Consider the following 24,010-nt stretch of genomic DNA (forward strand, 5'->3'; position numbering starts at 1 on the left):
ATTTTCTCGTTAGGGCTCCAAGGCTGAAATATGTGAGACCAGCACCTACTGAAGCAACTCAGTTCAATCAACATCCATTTCACAAATATCCTGTTGTCTAAGATGACAGTGTGATTTGTCCTTACCTTTGGAGTGCGGCTTCAGGGTGAACTTTGGGACCTTGAACCAGGAGGAAGACTCTCTTTCTTCAGACTCTGCACTTTTACTGTCCACCTCACTCCAAACACGGACCTTTGTCGAGCTGAACTCCGCGGCCGAGCCACCAGGGGACTCCGAGCTGTCCCTGTCCAGCATTTCTGTTCTGGCATGAGATGACACCACATCCTTTGAAAACTCCTTTCCTAGTTTCCCACTCGTTTCAGTGTCTCCCGCCCCAGCAGCCATCTTGCTGTATGGACTGGTGAACACCACCTTTGGGAGTTTGATTTTACCAGTGAATGTCCCTTTGTCGTCCTTGTGAGGACTTGCAGCGTCTTCACCATTGAGACTTGAACTTGAACCGTCTCCCTTGAGATTGACATCAAATGACCCCGATTTTCCAGGAGAAAATGACACTTTAGACATTTTTACCTTCCCTCCCTTTGACTTCTCCTCTCTCCCCCCTTCTCTCTCTGTGCTCGCAGCGGCTGATTTATCTTTTGTCTTCCCAAAGGTTGGCTTCATTTTGATTTTGGGTAACTTCACTTTGACGTCCTCTGTATCGATCTCGGCTGTTGTCGCCCCCTGCAGGAGCCCTGTGCATGGAGTAGGTTCATCTGTTGGGGAAGGATTTACCAAGACAAAAACAGCTTTCTTTACTTTGGGCATTTTAGGGCCCTCATACTGAATTTCTGGCCCATAGAGTCTTCTCTCAGGAGAGGAGATGGAGGGTAATGCGACACCAAACTTTGGGATTTTGATTTTCTTTCCTTTTTCTGTTTTATCAACATCTTCATCTTGTGATGTACCAATATCAAAATCTATGTTTGGAATCCTGGGGACTTTGATTTCTGCACTCGGTGATGACAGTTCAACTGCTCCCCCTGTTTCTAGGTTGGCTGAACCTTGTCCGGTTTTCATACTAACACCTGGAACTGTAACCTCTGGCACGGAGATGTTAATACGATCTTTGCCCTCTTTATGTCCATTGTGAGTTTCAACTTCAACTTCGCACTCAAATCCTTCTTTGACCGTTTCTGTCAGATCTTTGCCAGTTTTCTTTTTTGTCTTTCCAATCTTGAATTTTGATCCTTTGACTTTAGGCCCTTTTACTTTGCTGCTGGTTCCTGCTGTGTTGAGGTCCAGGTCAGGTAGTTCAACTTTCTTCCTGTCCGTTTTATCCCCTCCTCTATGGAGTCCTATATCAAGCTCTAAGTCTCCTTTTGGAATTTTGATATCTATTGTTGGCATTTTGAGTTTCAGACCTTTGTGCTCTCCTTCAACATGCAAATCCACTTCCCCCGTGTCTTTTTTAGTTTTACTAGAGTTCGCACCAATTTCTACATCTATCGACGAGACTGGTGGTAATTTAATTTTCCCTCCTGCCTCAACAGTTGGTAAGTTCATCCCAACTTTGGGGCCTTCAGTCTTTTCTTTTGGCACTGAAATGTCAACTGAGGGCATTGACACTTGTTGCATTTTAGATTTGTCTCCATCTACCCCTATGTCCAGCTCTGCCCCTTCAATTTTGCCAATTTTTCCTTTGGGCAGTGAAATATCAACTGAGGGCATTTTCAAATGAGGCATTTTGAATTTTCCTCCTCCAGTACCTCCCTCAAACCCAACTTCTGGACCTTCAATCTCTCCTTTGGGAGGTGAGATATTAACATCTGGCATTTTCATATGAGGCATCTTGAATCTTCCACCCTCCCCTTTGAGCTCCACCTCTGGGCCTTGAATCTTTCCTTTAGGCAGAGAGAGGTCAACATTTGGCATTTTCATATGAGGCATTTTGAACTTTCCTCCAGTACCTCCCTGCATTTCAACTTCTGGACCTTCAATCTTTCCTTTGGGAAGTGAAATATCAACAGAGGGCATGCTGAGATGGGGCATCTTGAATTTTCCACCATCTCCTTTCAGCTCCACCTCTGGACCTTCAATCTTTCCTTTAGGCAGAGAGAGATCAATATTTGGCATTTTCATATGAGGCATTTTGAATTTTCCTCCGGTACCTCCCTCCAGTTCAACTTCTGGACCTTCAATCTTTCCTTTGGGCAGAGAGAGGTCAATATTTGGCATTTTCATATGAGGCATTTTGAACTTTCCTCCAGTACCTCCCTCCAGTTCAACTTCTGGACCTTCAATCTTTCCTTTGGGGAGTGAAATATCAACAGAGGGCATGCTGAAATGGGGCATCTTGAATTTTCCTCCGGTACCTCCCTCCAGTTCAACTTCTGGACCTTCAATCTTTCCTTTGGGAAGTGAAATATCAACAGAAGGCATGCTGAGATGGGGCATCTTGAATTTTCCACCATCTCCTTTCAGCTCCACCTCTGGACCTTCAATCTTTCCTTTAGGCAGAGAGAGGTCAATATTTGGCATTTTCAAATGAGGCATTTTGAACTTTCCTCCGGTACCTCCCTCCAGTTCAACTTCTGGACCTTCAATCTTTCCTTTGGGAAGTGAAATATCAACAGAGGGCATGCTGAAATGAGGCATCTTGAATTCCTCCGGTACCTCCTTCCTTTCAACTTCTGGACCTTCAATCTTTCCTTTGGGCAAGAGAGGTCAACATTTGGCATTTTCATATGAGGCATCTTGAACTTTCCTCCGGTACCTCCCTCCAGTTCAACTTCTGGACCTTCAATCTTTCCTTTGGGCAGAGAGAGATCAATATTTGGCATTTTCATATGAGGCATTTTGAACCTTCCTCCGGTACCTCCTCCAGTTCAACTTCTGGACCTTCAATCTTTCCTTTAGGCAGAGAGAGATCAATATTTGGCATTTTCATATGAGGCATTTTGAACCTTCCTCCGGTACCTCCCTCCATTTCAACTTCTGACCTTCAATCTTTCCATTGGGAAGTGAAATATCAACAGAGGGCATGAATATGAGCATTTTGAATTTTCCTCCAGTACCTCCTCCAGTTCAACTTCTGGACCTTCAATCTTTCCTTTGGGCAGAGAGAGCAATATTTGGCATTTTCATATGAGGCATTTTGAACTTTCCTCCAGTACCTCCTCCAGTTCAACTTCTGGACCTTCAATCTTTCCTTTGGGAAGTGAAATATCAACAGAGGGCATGCTGAAATGGGGCATCTTGAATTTTCCTCCGTACCTCCCTCCATTCAACTTCTGGACCTTCAATCTTTCCTTTGGGCAGAGAGAGGTCAATATTTGGCATTTTCATATGAGGCATTTTGAACTTTCCTCCGGTACCTCCCTCCAGTTCAACTTCTGGACCTTCAATCTTTCCTTTGGGAAGTGAAATATCAACAGAGGCATGCTGAAATGGGGCATCTTGAATTTTCCTCCGGTACCTCCTTCCATTTCAACTTCTGGACCTTCAATCTTTCCTTTGGGCAGAGAGAGGTCAATATTTGGCATTTTCATATGAGGTATCTTGAACTTTCCTCCGGTACCTCCCTCCAGTTCAACTTCTGGACCTTCAATCTTTCCTTTAGGCAGAGAGAGATCAATATTTGGCATTTTCATATGAGGCATTTTGAACTTTCCTCCGGTACCTCCCTCCAGTTCAACTTCTGGACCTTCAATCTTTCCTTTAGGCAGAGAGAGGTCAATATTTGGCATTTTCATATGAGGATTTGAACCTTCCTCCGGTACCTCCCTCCAGTTCAACTTCTGGACCTTCAATCTTTCCTTTGGAGAGTGAAATATCAACAGAGGGCATGCTGAAATGGGGCATTTTGAACTTTCCTCAGTACCTCCCTCCAGTTCAACTTCTGGACCTTCAATCTTTCCTTTGGGGAGTGAAATATCAACAGAGGGCATGCTGAAATGGGGCATCTTGAATTTTCCTCCGGTACCTCCCTCCAGTTCAACTTCTGGACCTTCAATCTTTCCTTTGGGCAGAGAGAGGTCAATATTTGGCATTTTCATATGAGGCATCTTGAACCTTCCTCCAGTACCTCCCTCCAGTTCAACTTCTGGACCTTCAATCTTTCCTTTGGGAAGTGAAATATCAACAGAGGCATGCTGAGATGGGGCATCTTGAATTTTCCACCATCTCCTTTCAGCTCCTCTGACCTTCAATCTTTCCTTTAGGCAGAGAGAGATCAATATTTGGCATTTTCATATGAGGCATTTTGAACTTTCCTCCGGTACCTCCCTCCATTTCAACTTCTGGACCTTCAATCTTTCCTTTGGGAAGTGAAATATCAACAGAGGGCATGCTGAAATGAGGCATTTTGAATTTTCCTCCAGTACCTCCCTCCAGTTCAACTTCTGGACCTTCAATCTTTCCTTTGGGCAGAGAGAGGTCAATATTTGGCATTTTCATATGAGGCATTTTGAATTTTCCTCCGGTACCTCCCTCCAGTTCAACTTCTGGACCTTCAATCTTTCCTTTGGGCAGAGAGAGGTCAATATTTGGCATTTTCATATGAGGCATTTTGAACTTTCCTCCAGTACCTCCCTCCAGTTCAACTTCTGGACCTTCAATCTTTCCTTTGGGAAGTGAAATATCAACAGAGGGCATGCTGAAATGGGGCATCTTGAATTTTCCTCCGGTACCTCCTTCCATTTCAACTTCTGGACCTTCAATCTTTCCTTTGGGCAGAGAGAGATCAATATTTGGCATTTTCATATGAGGCATCTTGAACCTTCCTCCGGTACCTCCCTCCAGTTCAACTTCTGGACCTTCAATCTTTCCTTTGGGCAGAGAGAGGTCAATATTTGGCATTTTCATATGAGGCATTTTGAACTTTCCTCCAGTACCTCCCTCCAGTTCAACTTCTGGACCTTCAATCTTTCCTTTGGGAAGTGAAATATCAACAGAGGGCATGCTGAAATGGGGCATCTTGAATTTTCCTCCGGTACCTCCCTCCATTTCAACTTCTGGACCTTCAATCTTTCCTTTGGGCAGAGAGAGGTCAATATTTGGCATTTTCATATGAGGCATTTTGAACTTTCCTCCGGTACCTCCCTCCAGTTCAACTTCTGGACCTTCAATCTTTCCTTTGGGAAGTGAAATATCAACAGAGGGCATGCTGAAATGGGGCATCTTGAATTTTCCTCCGGTACCTCCCTCCATTTCAACTTCTGGACCTTCAATCTTTCCTTTGGGCAGAGAGAGGTCAATATTTGGCATTTTCATATGAGGCATTTTGAACCTTCCTCCAGTACCTCCCTCCAGTTCAACTTCTGGACCTTCAATCTTTCCTTTGGGAAGTGAAATATCAACAGAAGGCATGCTGAGATGAGGCATCTTGAATTTTCCACCATCCTTTCAGCTCCACCTCTGCTTCAATCTTTCCTTTGGGAAGTGAAATATCAACAGAGGGCATGCTGAAATGGGGCATCTTGATTTTCCTCCGGTACCTCCTTCCATTTCAACTTCTGGACCTTCAATCTTTCCTTTGGGCAGAGAGAATCAATATTTGGCATTTTCATATGAGGCATTTTGAACCTTCCTCAGTACCTCCTCCATTTCAACTTCTGGACCTTCAATCTTTCCTTTGGGAAGTGAAATATCAACAGAGGGCATGCTGAAATGGGGCATCTTGAATTTTCCTCCGGTACCTCCTCCATTTCAACTTCTGGACCTTCAATCTTTCCTTTAGGCAGAGAGAGATCAATATTTGGCATTTTCATATGAGGCATCTTGAACTTTCCCTCAATCCTCCCTCCAGTTCAACTTCTGGACCTTCAATCTTTCCTTTGGGGAGAGAGGTCAATATTTGGCATTTTCAGATGAGGCATTTTGAACTTTCCTCCGTACCTCCTCAGTTCAACTTCTGACCTTCAATCTTTCCTTTGGGGAGAGAGGTCAATATTTGGCATTTTCAGATGAGGCATTTTGAACTTTCCTCCGGTACCTCCTTCCATTTCAACTTCTGACCTTCAATCTTTCCTTTGGGAGAGAGAGGTCAATATTTGGCTTTTCATATGAGGCATTTTGAACTTTCCTCCGTACCTCCCTGCATTTCAACTTCTGGACCTTCAATCTTTCCTTTGGGCAGAGAGAGGTCAATATTTGGCATTTTCAAATGAGGCATTTTGAACTTTCCTCCGTTACTCCCTCCAGTTCAACTTCTGGACCTTCAATCTTTCCTTTGGGAAGTGAAATATCAACAGAGGGCATGCTGAAATGGGGCATCTTGAATTTTCCTCCGGTACCTCCTTCCATTTCAACTTCTGGACCTTCAATCTTTCCTTTAGGCAGAGAGAGGTCAACATTTGGCATTTTCATATGAGGCATTTTGAACTTTCCTCCGGTACCTCCCTCCATTTCAACTTCTGGACCTTCAATCTTTCCTTTGGGGAGAGAGAGGTCAATATTTGGCATTTTCACATGAGGCATTTTGAACCTTCCTCCGGTACCTCCCTCCAGTTCAACTTCTGGACCTTCAATCTTTCCTTTGGGAAGTGAAATATCAACAGAGGGCATGCTGAAATGGGGCATTTTGAACTTTCTACCCTCCAAACCAGGTCAATAGTTGAACTTCCTCAGTACCTCCTCCATTTCAACTTCTGGACCTTCAATCTTTCCTTTGGGCAGAGAGAGGTCAATATTTGGCATTTTCATATGAGGCATTTTGAACCTTCCTCCGGTACCTCCCTCCAGTTCAACTTCTGGACCTTCAATCTTTCCTTTGGGAAGTGAAATATCAACAGAGGGCATGCTGAAATGGGGCATTTTGAACTTTCCTCCGGTACCTCCCTCCAGTTCAACTTCTGGACCTTCAATCTTTCCTTTGGGCAGAGAGAGGTCAATATTTGGCATTTTCATATGAGGCATTTTGAACCTTCCTCCAGTACCTCCCTCCATTTCAACTTCTGGACCTCCAATCTTTCCTTTGGGGAGAGAGAGGTCAATATTTGGCATTTTCATATGAGGCATTTTGAACCTTCCTCCGGTACCTCCCTCCAGTTCAACTTCTGGACCTTCAATCTTCCCTTTGGGAAGTGAAATATCAACAGAGGGCATGCTGAGATGGGGCATTTTGAACTTTCCACCCTCTCCTTTGAGCTCCACCTCTGGACCTTCAATCTTTCCTTTGGGCAGAGAGAGGTCAACATCTGGCATTGTTATGTGAGGCATTTTGAACTTTCCTTCACCTGCTTTTAATTCTACTTCTGGTCCTTCGATCTTTTGGGACTTTCCTTTTGGCAGGGATAGATCCAGGTCTATTTTTGGAATAGAAACGTTAATAATTGGCATTTTGGGAATTTTAAGGTTTCCCTCATAACCTTTGATATCAGCCTCTGTAACATCAACTTCTGCTTTGGGGAGAAGAACCTCAGTCTCTGGAGTTTTAGCTGCTGGTAGCGACAGCTCAATGGAGGGCATCTTGACCTTGGCCTTAGCTCCAATGTCACCTTGTGGCTTCCCCAAATCTTTTTCCCTTGAGCCAAATCCTGGCATGGAGAATTTGGGTAATTTGATAGTGACATCAGGTGCATGGAAGCCGCCTTTTCCTTCAACTTCTGCCTCCAGTTTTGCATCAACTTCTCCCACTGGCAGTTGACCCTTTGGTGGCGATATTTTAAACTTCGGGAATTTTACTTTGTATTTTGATTTATCATCTGGGCTCTCAAATTTGATTTCTGGTTTTGGAATATCGATTTTCCCTTTTTTAACTTTAACATCCACATCAGGACAAGACACAGAAACATCTGTATCTTTTTTGGATATTCCAAATTTGGGCATTTTGATTTTAGATTTTTTCACCTTGACTTTTCCATCCCCATCAAAGTCTACTGATGGTGCTCTTATCTCTCCTTCCACATGTGGTGGGCCGAGGGAAACATCTGCCTTAGGGCCTTTCCCTGATATCTCTAATTCACCACTCTTGGACTTTGCACCAAACTTGGGAAAAGAAAAACTGGGGATTTTGAGGGAGACATCAGGTAAATCGAAGCTGATCCCTGAAGAAGGCCTTCCTCCCTCTGCTTTCAGAAGCTCCACTTCCACATCATCCCCTTTCGGTTTTTTAAGACCAAAGTCTAAATCCACCTTTGGAGCTTTGATGTCAACTGTTGGTAATTTGACTGAGGGAAGTTTTAGTGCTGCACCTGTCTCGATGTCTGCACCCTTAACCTTCAACTTGGCTGGTTTAATGTCCATATCTCCTGATGCATCAGGACTACTGGTGTCCATTTTAAGGCTAATGTCTTTCAAACCAGAAGGGAGGCTGAGGTCAAAATCAAACTTTGGGAGATTTATTTTTGGTCCTTCAATCTTTCCCTTTCCAGATGGTCCTTGAATGTTGAAATCTCCTTCCACGTTACCCACTGGAACAGATATGTCAACAGCTGGTATTGCTGGCATCTTTCCTCCTTTTATCTCAGGTCCTTCCAGTTTGACACTTCCTTTAGGAAGTGAAAGGTCGATGTCTGGCATGTGCAGCTTTCCCCCTTTAAGTTCAGGACCTTCTATGTTGACCTCTGGTCCCTTAGCTTTCATTTTAGGAAGAGAGATATCAATAGAGGGCATATGGAACTTGCCTCCTTTACCAGCATGTCCTCCAATATCAATTTCTCCTTCTGCTTTTCCTTTGGGGAGTGAAATATCAATGTCTGGCATCTCAATCTTCCCTCCCTTCATGTCTGGGCCTTTTATTTTGACATCTCCTTCTGGGAGACTAACTTTTGGTAGAGACACATCAAATTTTGGCATTTTAAACTTGCCACCCTTCACCTCAGGGCCCTCGACACCAAAGTCACCCTCAACTTTTCCTTTAGGGAGTGTAATGTCAACAGTTGGCAAGTTAAACTTCCCTCCTTTAACATCAGGACCCTCAAGACTGATATCTACCTCTGGAGACTTAATTTGAGGGAGTGAAATGTCACCTTTGACTTCAGGTCCTTGAATATCGACTCCCTTTGCTTTGATTTTAGGAAGAGAGATATCGACTGAGGGCATGTGAAACTTGCCTCCTTTGCCACTGTGCCCATCACTGTCAATATCCACATCCAGCTTTCCCTTTGGAAGTGAGATATCAACTGTTGGCATTTCAATTTTTCCTTTCATGTCTGGTCCTGCCACATTGGCATCGACCTTTGGAAGACTCACTTTTGGTAAAGAAACACCAAATTTTGGCATTTTGAATTTGCCCCCTTTCATCTCAGGGCCTTCAACATTTATGTCACCTTCAGCTTTTCCTTTGGGGAGTGAAATATCTATGTCTGGCATCTTAATCTTCCCTCCCTTGATGTCTGGGCCTTTTACTTTGACATCACCTTCTGGGAGACTCACTTTTGGTAAAGACACATCAAATCTTGGCAATTTAAACTTGCCACCCTTCACTTCAGGGCTTTCAACATTGATTTCTCCCCCTTTTATCTTAGGGCCTTCAACGTTTAAGTCACCCTCAACTTTCCCTTCTGGAAATGAAATGTCTCCTTTAAGTTCAGGTCCCTCAATATCAACACCAGCTCCCTTTGATTTTATTTTAGGAAGAGAGATATTAATTGAGGGCATGTGAAACTTGCCCCCTTTGTCACCATCTCCCTCAATGTCAACCTCTCCCTTTACTTTTCCTTTAGGAAGTGAAACATCAATGTTTGGCATTTCAAACTTCCCTTTAACATCAGGTCCTTCCAGTTTGGCACTACCCTCTGGCAGAGTCATCTTTGGAAGTGAAACATTAAATTTGGGCATTTTCAATTTGCCTCCTTTTACCTCAGGGCCCTCAAGGCTGAGGTCAGCATCAACTTTTCCTGTAGGAAGTGAAAGGTCGATGTCTGGCATGTGCATCTTTCCCCCTTTAAGTTCAGGACCTTCTATGTTGACCTCTGGTCCCTTAGCTTTCATTTTAGGAAGAGAGATATCAATAGAGGGCATATGGAACTTGCCTCCTTTACCAGCATGTCCTCCAATATCAATTTCTCCTTCTGCTTTTCCTTTGGGGAGTGAAATATCAATGTCTGGCATCTCAATCTTCCCTCCCTTCATGTCTGGGCCTTTTATTTTGACATCTCCTTCTGGGAGACTAACCTTTGGTAGAGACACATCAAATTTTGGCATTTTAAACTTGCCACCCTTCACCTCAGGGCCCTCGACACCAAAGTCACCCTTGACTTTTCCTTTAGGGAGTGTAATGTCAACAGTTGGCATGTTAAACTTCCCTCCTTTAACATCAGGACCCTCAAGACTGATATCTACCTCTGGAGACTTAATTTGAGGGAGTGAAATGTCACCTTTGACTTCAGGTCCTTGAATATCGACTCCCTTTGCTTTGATTTTAGGAAGAGAGATATCGACTGAGGGCATGTGAAACTTGCCTCCTTTACCACTGTGCCCATCACTGTCAATATCCACATCCAGCTTTCCCTTTGGAAGTGAGATATCAACTGTTGGCATTTCAATTTTTCCTTTCATGTCTGGTCCTGCCACATTGGCATCAACCTTTGGAAGACTCACTTTTGGTGAAGAAACACCAAATTTTGGCATTTTGAATTTTCCCCCTTTCATCTCAGGGCCTTCAACCTTTATGTCACTTTCAGCTTTTCCTTTTGGAAGAGTAATATCAATGTCTGGCATCTCAATCTTTCTGCCCTTGGTGTCCGGCCCTTTGAATTTTACATCACTCTCAGGAAAATTTACTTTTGGTAATGAAATATCAAATTTTGGCATCTTCATCTTCCCCCCTTTCCCTCCAGGACCTTCAAAATGTATGTCACCTGTGACATTTCCTTTAGGAAATCCAACAGCACAGGATGGTATTTCAATATTACCATCTTTTCCAGAGTGAATGTCAATATCAATATCTCCCTGTGCTTTACCTTTGGGAAGCTCTATGTTGATTTTTGGCATTTCAAATTTCCCACCTTTTACTTTTGGACCTTGAAAATTCACATCACCCTCAGGGAATTTTACTGCAGGTAGGGAGACATCTACAGACGGCAGGTTGAACTTGCCACCTTTTCCTTCACCTTTGACATTGATGTCACCTTCAAATGTTCCTTGAGGGGGTGAAATGTCAATAGTTGGCATTTTAATTTCCCCACGTTTGAGTTCTGGACCCTCAATGTTGATTTCACCTCGCTTTGATTTTATTTTAGGAAGAGAAACATCAATTGAGGGCATTTGAAAATGTCCTTCTTTACCTTTAGTTTTAATGTCACCCACTGCTTTTCCTTTTGGGATGGAGATATCAACTGAGGGTCCCTCAAGGCCAATATTTCCCTCAGGCAACTTCCCCTTTGGTAGAGACATATCAAATGAAGGCATCTTAAATTTGCCTCCTTTTCCCGAAGGTATTTCCATATCTATCTTACCTTTAATCTCAGTCCCCTTTAGGTCTAAATCTGCCTCTGGTGACTTAACCTTAAACTGTGGACCTTCGATGTCAATGTCACCTCCCTGTGACTTGATCTTGGGTAGTGACACATCAAGAGAAGGCATCTGGATATTTCCTCCTTTAAATTCAGGACCTTGGACTTTCACCTCCCCCTGTGGTGACTTCATGGCAGGAAGAGCGATGTCCAGTGATGGCATGTTGAACTTTGCTCCCCCTTTGACTTCAGACCCTTCAATGTCAACCTCTCCTTTTGTTTTTATCTTTGGGAGTGAGATGTCGAAAGTCGGCATCTTAAACTTGGCTCCGCCACCACCGCCGCCCTGAAGCTCCATGTTGCCCTCTACGTTTGCCTTGGGAAGTGACAAGTCAACATTTGGAAGTTCGGGGCCTTCTAGCTTTACTTCTCCTTCGGGTAGCTTCGTTTTTGGGAGAGAAATGTCCACAGAGGGCATGCTAAGTTTGCCTCCTTTGAATTCACCACCATCAATGTTCCCACCTCCCTCTAGGTTTCCTTGGGGGACTGAGATATCAACAGTGGGCATGTTTATCTTTCCACCTTTAACTTTAGGTCCCTGCAAAACCACCTCGCCCTCAGGGAATTTCATTTTTGGAAGATCTACATTAAACGAAGGCATTTTAAACTTGCCTCCCTTTCCGTCTAAGTCAACCTCACCCTTGGATTTACCTTTCGGTAAAGAAATGTCCACTGACGGTGCCTCAATCCCCCCCCCTTTAATCGTAGGTCCTTGCAAGTCAACCTCAGCTCCAGATGTCCCCATCTTAGGGAGTCTGACATCAAGTGAGGGCATTTTGAATTTCCCTCCTCTAGTAGATGGACCCTCTATTTCAATGTCACCCCCCATCTTTCCTTTCGGCAGAGATATATCAACAGAGGGCATCTGGATCTTATGTCCACCCTCGTATCCGGGCCCCTCTATGTTCATGTGACCCTCTGGTTGTTTCAGTTTGGGCACAGAAACATCGAAGGTGGGCATTTTGAATTTTCCTCCCTTGTCAACATGTCCTTCGACTTTTACGTCTCCAGAAATGTTGCCTTTAGGCAGAGACACATCAACATCAGGTGTGACCAATCCAAATTTATGTCCTTTCACTTCAGGGCCAACAATGTTGACGTCCAACTCCCCTGTCTTCACTTTAGGGAGAGATATGTCTAATGATGGTATATTAAATTTTCCTTCTCCTTCAATATTAGTTGTTCCGGCTTTGCCTTTGGGAAGGGTCAAGTCTACTTTGGGCAACTTGTAGCCTCCTTCCAGCTTTTGTCCTTTTATATTTACATCTCCTTCTGGTGACTTAATATTTGGGAGAGATAAGTCAAAACTAGGCATTTTGAACTTCCCATCACCACCAACAAAATAGTCCATATCCACATCTCCACCCTCCATTTGCACCTTTGGTGGAGAGATGTCAACAGAAGGTAAATTGAATTTCCCTCCACCCTCTGGACATTCCATATCCACATCAGGTGATCCCATCTTAGGTAATGAGATATCAACCTTTGGCATGGAGATTTTGGGCCCTTTGAAAGTGCCCTCCACCTCATCAGGTATTCTCCGTCCGGTGTCCAATTCCAACTCAGCATCAGGCATTGAGATGTCAAGGGTTGGCATTTTGATTGTGGTCTTCCCAGCTCCTTTATACTCTGGGAGTGAGACGTCAATGTCGGACTTTCCCTTCACTTTCGGTAAAGAAATGTCAACAGAAGGAATTTGAATAGATGCAGCTTTTCCTGAGAGGTCACCCTCCAACTTGGCTTCAGGGAGAACAATCCCCCCACCTCCTCTGATTCCTACTTTTGGAGGTGTTACGTCAACACTGGGCATTTTCACCCCTCCAGCTTTTATCTTGATGTCACCATCTACTTCATCTGAATGACGTGAGAGTCTAACTTTGGGTAATTTCAACTTTGGCAATCTGAGCTTTGCATCTCCTTTTCCTTCAGCTGCATCCGTTCCTCCCTTGATGTTGATTTTTGGAGCTTTGATATCTGCTTTTCCCTTCCCAGTGGGCAAAGATGCCTCAGCCGAAGAGGGAGCAAACTCCACGTCCGGCACATTAAACTTGAGCGCTCCCCTCTCCCCGTCCATGTCTCTATTACCAGACAAGCTGAAGTCCACTGCTGGTGCCTGGATGTTCACACCCGGCGGCTTCAGCTCCACAGATCCAGAATCCTTTGTGTGTTTGCTCTTTGGAAAGGCGATTCCAAATTTGTGTCCCTTTTCTTTGGTTTTCACTTTGGCTCCAGGCAACTCAGACGGAGAAATATTCGCATGTCCCTCAATCTGTCCTGTTTCCACTTTTCCTCCCTTTGATTTCATACGAGGAAACCTGGGAGAACGGTGTAAAGAAAGGAAAGAAAGAGAAATACATTGGAAACATACTAATCAGATAATCATCTGATGTCTTTGAAATGCAGCTCTTCAGATTACATTCGCTGTAACTGCGACCATTTGACACGGAAAACAAACACAATCAAGTCCAACCTGATCCTCCTCTTTGCCTTGGCTCCGGCTGCTGCTCCTTCTGCCTCCACCTTCACACTCCTCCTCTGTTTGAATTTGGGGAGAGAGAACTCCACGTCCACATCGCTCATCTCCAGCCGGGGGGGCGTTCCCTCTATCACCAGCTCCTCCCTGCGCTTCTCTTTCAGCCTCTTCAGACCAAAGCGACCGCCTCTTTTCTTCTTGGCCTTGAACGGCTTGGTGCCCTTTACACTCTGAAACACACAGAGAGTGTGTTAGGCCTTCGTGTGATATACTTTAAGTTGTGACTAAAATCTAAAGTTATATCAAAAGTCTTTTAATTAGCTATTCTGAATGTACCTTGTTTAAAATCCCACCTTCTAGTTTGAATGTATACCACATGTAAATACAGAATATATTTGATTACCATTTTGGCCATCTTGGCTTTGGGACCTTTGACCTCCACACTGGGAACTCGAGGCCGCACGCTGACCTCTGCCCCGGGGATGGTCCTCTGCAGTTGGAAGCTGACCTTGTACGGCTCCGCACACTGAAGGATCTTCAGCGCATCTTCGTACTTGACGTTGTCGAAGTAGACCTTGGCGCTCAGCAGCTGGTCCCCTTCACACGGAGCACATCAAGGGTTAATGACTCCGGTGGTCGAGGACGTCAAAGTGACTTATGAAACTTCTAAAAATCTAAAATCAATCTGATATGTATTTTATCCCCTCTACATCTCAAGGGCAGTTGATGAGAATCTAAAAATATGTGTTTTGGGTTCTCAGGGTTTAAAAGGAGCCGAATCTAACGTCCTCTCTGAGCATCTGTACGCTCCTGTTTCTTTCACCTCATCAAGTGTCTCTCTCCTTCCACCCTGACACCTCGACAACTGGAACACAACCAATCCTTTAGCCCAGAAGACAAAAGTTGAATATTCACTCCCCTGGTGGCCACAGTGAAGAACTGCAACAGTAGTACTAATACAACTGATCAATACAAAACGATTGTGGGATGATTGTAAATAACGTCAACACCCGTATCGGTAAAACAAAATATTTCTTGTGCTTTTACTGTCAAGTTTCCTCTCTGGATGTTAGTTTTTACTGCCCTCCTGTGGTCATTGCATGGAACTGCAACTTGACAATAAAATATTTATTCGCATTTTACAAATCCCCTCTCTCACTCTTTTGTCATTTTACTATAAGTCAATTCATGTCTATACTTCTTCGAAATCCTAATTTCATTACTATTACATTTTTTTCCCAATTAAAGGAATTTCCAACCTTCATAAATATAATAAAGCTTTTTTTCGTTGGGTTAAAAATATCAATGAATATATTCAACAAAGCATAATTGCTGGTTCACATCAGTTTTGGATAGTGTTCATGTTAAAGCACGTTGTGAGGAGCATAGTGAGATGACTCCGAGGTCCTTGCAGGCACCTTGTTGCAGACTGAGATGTTTGGCCGCTGGAGAGTCTTTGAGGACGTCTTTGATAAAGATCCCTCGCTCTCCTCCGCCAGTCACGCTGTAGCCGCTGGCGCCGGCCTCCGCCTGCGTCTCCACCACGATGAGCATGGAGCTGGAGGCCTCATCCCCGCTCTGAAACACACGCAGACGAACTCAGCACCCAAAACAAGATTTTGTGCAAGATCGAGATGTTTATCTGTGTTTTGTTTCGTCCTCATTATTAATGGTGGTTAGTTTGGGCTCAGGCTGAATTACAGTAAAACAGTAGTAACAGTAATAAGTTGGTTGAAATCCTCAGTTTTCCACATATTGTAGCGGAATAACAAATCATCGACTGACGGTATAATGTTCAGCTCACGCTGCAATTTACTGCAGCAGAATATCGCTGCATCGTTTTAAATTAAGGACATTTTCTAATGTTTAAAGTCTCTGGTCTTAATCTAGATTCCAATAGAAAACAAACCGGAGATCAAAGCCTGTTTGTCTGAATAATAAGTACAACAACACTAAGAACAGTGATATTTTTCTTTCTTGTATTTATATTTATCAGTTGAATTTATTAAAACTGTTGTAAATCATGTAAATGTTCACTCCCCTTCTGAATCCATTTATCCATTAAAGTGTCACGGAGGCCAGGTCACTCTATTCTTGGACTACATCCACTTTTCAAAGCACTAAGGAAATAACTTGTAGACGATAGAGAAAGATTAATCATGATCTCCACTAGTTTACGATAACCTGCGACATTAGTGATAATTAAACAACTAATTCACCACTAATATCAATAAACGTACCAAAGACTTTAGCCTGAAAAGTGGCATTAACAGAGTTGATGAGGTTCCAGCTTACTGTCTGTTCCTCTGTGGGATCCGGGTCCATCTCTGGTTGGGCCAGTTGGCAGGTGGACTCTCTCAGGTGACTTCTCTTCTGACTCAGCACCTGTTTCAGTTCTGCATGAAGCTTCTCCTTCTGCACCTGAGGACACGGAGAACAGGCCGTCACATGGTCTGACAAGAACAACCAGGTTATTACTGGTAATAAAACTGGGGTTATTAATTAAAACTATAATCTGAGGTGTCGTCCTCTTCCACTGGGAACACTTGGGCCTAATGGTCTCAGTATCTGATCATTTCTTTCTCCTTTTATCACTCTACTCTACACTCTTTTATTAATTTTTGTTTCATATAGTTGTTTGAATTAGTTAAAATACATGTTTGGGTTTTGGTTTTAATTCCTTGTGTCACTTTGTCGGTTTTGAGCTGGTTATTACAAAAGCAGTTGAATTCATTAGAACTCCTGTTTTTTATTTTACTTTTATGTTTGATATATTGTTTTTTGATGGAATAACTTTATTATTCCTGAGAGAAGTTTACGTATGACAGGGACTATGTAAATAAAGTTTATCATTATATTATCATTATATTCATTAGTGTGCAACAGCTGGATTTATTAAACGTGTCTTCCCATTGATACACACATTAATGTTATTGGAAGTGTTATTCCAAGTTATGACAATTGATGTAATAACCTTTTTTCCAGATCATTAAATGATTAAAGAAAAAAGAGAATGCTAAAATACTAAAAAGTCAAATTACAACATGGTGTCACATTAAAAAAGATATTTAGTAAACTATATATACCTTTTGTAGTTTAAAAGAAAATTTGAAATGTATATACCGTTAAAAGTATATATATATAATTTGTACAGATAAGTAAATATAGAGAAAATCTTCCTCGGTGTATATAAAAATATATATGTATTTAGAAATGTGTGTAGTATCAGTTTTTACAAAGACATTTTTACATAACTTATTTTCTTGTTGTGAAACGTTTCAGCCTTTAGCTTGAAAACCAGGAAACCGCGAAACTCCTCTTAGCTGATGTTCCTGTCAGAAACCAGCAGGTGTCGCTGTCTCTCGACAAGCAGCAGCACATTAACGCTCTTAAAGTTGCTAACATGCGACTTTCTACTCTGTGAATGTGGGTCAAAGTGTTTACAGGCTCCCTCACACCTGCAGCCGCTTTTAGCGCCGCCACATTCTGATGGTTTTTTGTTGTGGCCTTTGCGTCCAGCACCTGCTGCTGCTGCTGCTGAGGCATGAAAAGGCCACGACTGGCATCTGTGCTGAGCTGTGAGAAATGAAAGGTTGTTTATGTTGCGGACAATGACCTCAGCAGATCAGGCCTGGACCATTGTGATCCAGTCTGCACCGGCCTGGTGGCTGGGGGTCAGGAGGTCAATCACAATGTTGTGTCGCCATCTCGGAATTAATCTGAGCAACACCGCAGCTCATCAAAATGTTAACGTGAGGATTTCTTTCTTTATGCGACTGCAACTTTTATGGTTCAAAGTCAAACAGACTCTCATTGGTTTAAATAAAGTAAATCACACAGATTTAACTCAGAATAGTTCAATCTTTTATGAAAATAGTCGTATTCACCATCATGTACATTTGAAAAGAGAAATTCAAACCACAGTGCTTTGCTTTTGGTGTCTGATAAAAGTTTAAACTCATAAAACTGTTCTTCCAGATGGATCTCACTGATTATATTTCATATTTTACTTTATATTTTCATTTCATTTCACTAAGTGTCACTATGAACATGCTAACATGCCCACAGGGAGCAGGCTAACATACTGGTGCTGGGTAGTAGATCAGAATCAGCTCAGTACGTGTACACACCCTCAGTGTAAACACAAAGTGGACACACAAAGTGGACACACAGGTAATTAGCTCCACACACACTCTACTGCTGAGGTCGTCTGGTTTTTACACAGATGAAGTTACTTTGACAAATTTAAATTTAAAATTAAAGATCAAATCAGTGGATCACTGAGCTCATGTGAATCCATCCGATAGTTATTCACATATTTTATTTCAGTCTGGACCAAAGTGGTGTAAAGAACAAAATGACCATATATCGGTGAAAAGGGGAAAAACAATTAAGAGGATTCACAGAATATAACCAAGAAGATTATACAATGTTTTATAACTTTTTAAATTAAGAATTTAGCATTCCTCTGATACGTCAGATTTCTTTGTTAAAATCTTTGCAAAGAATTGGGGTCACACTTTTTATTAGACATCTTCATCCAGACTTCCCAGGTTAGTGCATGGATTTCAGTGTGTGTGTGTGTGTGTGTGTGTGTGTGTGTGTGTGTGTGTGTGTGTGTGTGTGTGTGTGTGTGTGTGTGTGTGTGTGTGTGTCTCACCACTCTCTCGGGGCTCTCCTGTTCGTCTGTGGAGCCGCTGTGGTGAGGGTTGCGTTGAGGGCCGGTGGGGGATCTGTTGGAGGGGGGCGACCGCCTCTTGTCTTTTACCTGCGCACAGAGAGGACGACGCTGTGAAGTCACATCGAGACACTTACTGGTGTTTGTGTCTCCGGAGCAGCTCTGCCCTGCCGCCTGTGGGAGCCTCCTCCGGGAGGATGGAAGAAGCAGGAGGTTTGTGATGTGAATGTTCTCAGCTTAATTTAATAACCGCTGACATTCTCGGGCTGTCGGGCCTCCACTGCTCCAGTGGAGCTGCTCGGCAGGAGGGAACTGGTTGAACTGGGAGGCTCCTGGTGTTTAATGCAGTGTGTGTGAGGCCCTCTCAGTTTTCTCTGCAGTGATAATAAAAAAAAGGAAACACGAGCTGTGGGGTTGTTTTACTCTGAGCGGCTGATCTCGTGTTGCTGCTGCGATTAACTCAAGGATATATTCATGTAACAGTGAAATAATGTTTTTTACCCGTGAGGAAGATCAACTCATCATCGTCTGCAGACAGTTTCTTTATGAGTTTATAAAGAGACACGTGAATTAAGTGTTTGTTCTCCTGCGTATAACTTTTATTTGGTTTTGTGTTTTCTTCCTTTTCTCCACTGGAACGATTTTCCTGGACTGACTCAAATGGAACATGAGGTTGTTTTACCTTGTACCTTCTTTCTGGAGGAAACATGTCATGTCCCAGTTTCCCATATCTCCTTCCTCTACTCGCTCCATAAACTCTCACATGGTTAATCTCGTATAAACATCCTGTTCCAGCACTTCACCTTTTGTCAGGCTGCTGTGACCTCACACACTTGTCACGACTATAAATTTCCAGTGCGGACGCTGAGCTAAATTCCTAAAAGAACAATACGTGCTGGAAGGGAGGAGGGAAAGTGTTTCTTATTCTTTAATCGACTTTTTACTGAACAATTATTCACATATTTGCCCTTTTGTCAGTTTCAACAGAATCATAAAGCCGCTGTCACAGAGTCTCGACGCCACATCCTCCTCATATCAGAGAGTTACCCATTAGGATTAGTTTCAATAATTATCTCTCTCTTCTTTTTAATCCTTTCTTACAGGAACTGCTTTCAGACATTCTCTACAGGGGCTGGATGTGTGAACGCAAATGTTTGAGTGAGAGCCTCCGGAGTTTCCTCCCTCTGGCCCACTAGTATAAAGTCGGCAGAAAGTCCGGAGGAGGAGATGTGAGGAGACAGCAGGAGATTCACCGCTCAGACGCAAAAAGAGGTTCCACACATGTCGAAGACACAGAAGATGTCAAGAGAGCTTTTGGTGATAAGGGCAAACAAACACATTAAACAACGATATGAAGCTGTAATGATTGAAGTCAGATCATAAGGACGAGTGTTCACTTACGGCTGAATCTCTGGTCTGACTGAAAACATGGCTGTCCTCTTCTCTGTCAGAGTCTGAAACAGAAAAACACAACAACGCAGGTCATTATGTGAGGATCTATGGAAAGCGGGTTTTTCTAACTGGTTTTCTTAGAGATAAAAGCACGTAAACATGGATTCAATAGAAGTGACACGTGTACAATGACATAAATCAACATAAATCAAGGCCAGAAAAAGAAATAAGACTAAACGTCCTGCATGAGACTTAAAAAGTAAAAAATGTTATTAAACTTTGATCGTTCCATATCCACAGGATTTAAATACCATCAGAACAGGCCTGTATCACATAACAGTAAATTAGTAGCGTTCCTTAGAGACTGTTGCATCAGGTGCATGTCAGTCTTGTGCACATGGAGTTTAAGCATCTAACAGAGTGACATGAGCGCCAGTCTGAGGCTTCTGGGACGGCGAGCTTCAGATTCTTTCCGTGGTCTGGGTCACGCCCGCCGCACCGGCCACCCGAGCCCAAACCATCTGCAGGAAATCCACACATACTTGGAGGAAATCAGTGGTGCAAGGTGAACAGGTCTCGACAAAGCTTAGTGAGAGAAGTAACTCATCACAATAAGTGATCGGTGAACAGAAAGAAATAGATGTGAGACGGTGAGAAGAGGAAGAAGCAGAACGTTCAGGATTACAGAGAAATGCTCTCTGCAGCAGAAGGTATTGAAACTTCAAACTGGTGCAAAGAGCAGAAAACTGGTCACACGTCGGCTGAACTTAATCCAAGTCATGGCGTGAAAACCTCCACAGCACAGAGTTGTTTGTGTGTGTACGCTGGAGAAGAGACTACGTGAAGAACAAGCGCTGAATGATTGTGTGTGATTGGGTGAATTTGAGCTGTAAAGACATTCAAGTCGTTAAGACTAGAAAAGCTCTTTATTGACCAAATTTAACATTGAACAGCAGCCGTTGATTTGAATGAGGAGTTTGTCAGTTTAGCGTCCGTCCATCAGCAGCTCGACTTGTTTGTGAATCACTTGACTTTCTGTCTCCGAGGGCCGTGTGATCTCATTCCTCACAGTCCCACCTTCATGTGATGACTTTTTTTAAACTGCATAGCTGTGTGTGTGTTTATTTTTGTGTATGCAAAGAGGAAAGCCCGTGTGTGTGTGTGTGTGTCGGACGTGTAGAGTGTCAGCGTGGATGCCGGGCCTGTTTGGGTGGGTTGCAGGTATCTGGTGTCCAGCAGGTCACAGGGAACACATAACACACATTCACTGCATCAGGCCCAGAGCAGCAGACGCAGGATGGAACAGAACAAGGTTCTGTGAGGAGGAGACGCCTCAAACATGAAGAGAAAGGTGATGAAGACACTGAATCACTGAGTCTCTTCTGCATCGTTCTCTCTGGTGCTGCTGCAGCGACGACGACATGATGATCGATTGTCAAGAGTTGAGCCGTTCAGACAAGGAGGTTGTGTTTTCACCCCCTGTCTGTGTTGGTTTGTGTGTTTGTAAGCAACACAACACACAAACACAAAAACAGCTGGGCAGAAACATGTGGTTTGGGTCTGAGAGGAACAATCTATTAGATCTTCTATTACATTTTGAGAATAATTCATGGATCTTGATGAAAAAAGCTGATATTTATGAGTCTGTGTAATTTGGTGCATCTTGATGGAATTTTGCAGCAATTTGCTTTTAGACGTAAAATCCACAATGGAACGTTTTTTATATTTAATCACGATGAAATGAACTTGATCGCGTTTGTTCTTTAATATTCATATTTTGTGCATTTAAACAAAAATGTAAACAGAGACATTCATGTTGCGTGTGTTGAGATCCAGGCTCTTTGTGCTGAGTGACGGACATTTCATCAAGTGCAGCAGCAACAACAGGTGCAACCGCGACGCTGCTGCACCGACGGCCTTCAACTGCCGTGGAACTAACCTCTGGACGGTAGGTTCAATGAATCAATGCGGCAGTTTGCAGTTGAAAACTTTTTACAATCAAAATAAAGTTTCCTGTGTGAGTTTATAAACTGTTTCCAAACAGCGTAAGTAAAAATAGGATTGTTAGCAACATTTAAACTCGTGTAGCTTTGCACAGCATCTTTAAAGTGCAGCGCTGTGTGACAGACAGACGGCAGCAGGTGGAGGAGGAGGCACTCCCTGGACACAGTGAAGGAATGGAGGCGTGGCAGAGGAGGAGGAGGAGGAGGAGGTGAAGATTTAAAATGCCTAACAGTCTTATTATAGAACAGAGTCACGTCTGCAGGCCCACACATGCCTGCCCCCAATCAACATGGACGCTCAACCTTCTGCAGACGTAGGTGAAGAGTACTGAAGTATTTTGAAAAAAAAATCAAGTTCCCAAGACCTGCACAGTAAAAAAGTGTCATGGTTGGTGAATCGAAGCCAAAATGTCCCAGCTGATAATCTTAATAAGACATTTAACCCAGAAAGCTTCAACCTGGGTCCAACAACCAGAGGCTGTGGCGGCAGTTTATATTAATGCATCGCAGAGAAAGTGCTGCACAGAGATGCGCTGTATGAATCGAGACTAGAGATAGATAAAGATTATATAGTGATATATAAATACAGAGCATTTACCAGTCAGGGTGCACGTGAGAGTGTGTATGCTGCCCCGTCACTGGTCAATCCCAACATGGCCCCATTGCCCCTCACAGAGCCCAGTTCCTTCACACACAGGTTTCATACTCAGAGGGTAACTGTGTGAACCCTCATCCTGGAAGAGACCACTTCCATCCCATGTTTCACTGTGGGATCAACTCACACACCTTTAGATTGATTTGCTGTCACTCCTGTCAGTAACCCGCCCGTCCCACACAGCACAACAGAGCCAGCAGAGAGGTCTTTGCTTTGAGCATCCACGACCCTTGTGAAAGTCAAATGTCACCTCTGTCAGGTGAGCTTAGGTTAGTGGCACAGATCAAATCCACACTGTTCAGTGTTTACATCCTGACAGACTGAACCCAGATGTGATCACAGGCAGAAGAAATATCCAGGGAGCTGAATCAAAAAGGCACAAACACGGCAATATATGTTTGTTACTATATAAACAAATCAAATGTTACATCAGAAACAAACTCTTCCCTTAAAATGTAGATAATAATAGTTTAAATAAAGGTTTAAATCATTATAATTTAGTGGGTGAGAGACACGGCGTCCTGCTAAAATCATCTTCACCAAACTAATGTGCAGCTGAAGAGTCTCAGTTCCTGCCGCTCCACTGAGCTCTGAATTTAAAGACAACCCGGAGTTAACGAGCTCGTTGGAGCTGTCAGCCTCTCTGCACTTTGTCCCACAGCAGCTGGATTAACTTGTCTCCAGTATAGATCTCATAATGCCGGCGGGTTCCTGAGGTCACGGAGCAGAAAAGGCAGCTCAAACATCATCTGGTAGCAACTTCTCATCTTTGTGCAAAATACTTCTCTGCCAGTTTTACTTGCAAAGTGTGAAATGTGCTGGAATTGAGTAAATTCCGCTGCTTGCACAAGAAGCTACGTCTTGTTTGTCTTGGTGCAGGTGATTCAGCAGAAGCCTTGATGAAGAGAAAACATTCCCTGAACTGATCACATGGACTGAGCCATCACAAGGAAGCTTAGAATCAATAATCAATAATCAATCTGTAAAAGTGATGGACATAATAATGTGAATATTCCTTTTAATGACTTAACATATGATTTACTGTCATCACCCGACTGAAAAGCAGTTAAAACTGTGATCTGCAAAATGGATGGATAGATGAATGGATTTTTGGGGCTGAAGATGATACTAATATTAGAGTAGTACAAATTCCCTATACCAATTTATCCTAACCATTGTCTTTGCTAGTGAGCCCAGTGTCTTTAGGAGCAGGACTGTGGTCCCACTGGTCCAGCAGCCGTCTGTCAGTGAATGGGACGATGTGATGGGAGCTGAATACTTTCTCTTGTTCTCGCAGCAGACCTGTGAAAAGGACTCTGCCGCTCTAATCCTTTGCCAATCAGCGATGGACGACTTAACGATGTTACAGTT

The 24,010-nt window shown here is 43.2% G+C and overlaps 1 protein-coding gene across 1 annotated transcript in view; it reads right to left on the bottom strand.

The window, feature by feature from the left end:
* Window positions 1-24,010, bottom strand: part of prx (periaxin) — a 30,474-nt gene that overhangs the window by 2,372 nt on the left and 4,092 nt on the right. The window contains 18 exon segments of the mRNA XM_047339688.1: window positions 126-2,637; window positions 2,736-2,779; window positions 2,881-2,962; window positions 3,159-3,236; window positions 3,337-3,380; window positions 3,482-3,685; window positions 3,887-4,090; window positions 4,185-5,306; window positions 5,601-5,678; window positions 6,073-6,174; window positions 6,177-6,503; window positions 6,636-13,753; window positions 13,909-14,141; window positions 14,315-14,508; window positions 15,330-15,489; window positions 16,207-16,332; window positions 18,572-18,679; window positions 19,991-20,043. Of these exon segments, the coding sequence (XP_047195644.1) occupies window positions 126-2,637; window positions 2,736-2,779; window positions 2,881-2,962; window positions 3,159-3,236; window positions 3,337-3,380; window positions 3,482-3,685; window positions 3,887-4,090; window positions 4,185-5,306; window positions 5,601-5,678; window positions 6,073-6,174; window positions 6,177-6,503; window positions 6,636-13,753; window positions 13,909-14,141; window positions 14,315-14,508; window positions 15,330-15,489; window positions 16,207-16,236 (12,532 nt within the window). The 5' untranslated portion in view covers window positions 16,237-16,332; window positions 18,572-18,679; window positions 19,991-20,043.

Source organism: Hippoglossus stenolepis, chromosome 4, assembly GCF_022539355.2.
Source record: "Hippoglossus stenolepis isolate QCI-W04-F060 chromosome 4, HSTE1.2, whole genome shotgun sequence".
NCBI classification, from domain to species: Eukaryota; Metazoa; Chordata; class Actinopteri; order Pleuronectiformes; family Pleuronectidae; genus Hippoglossus; species Hippoglossus stenolepis.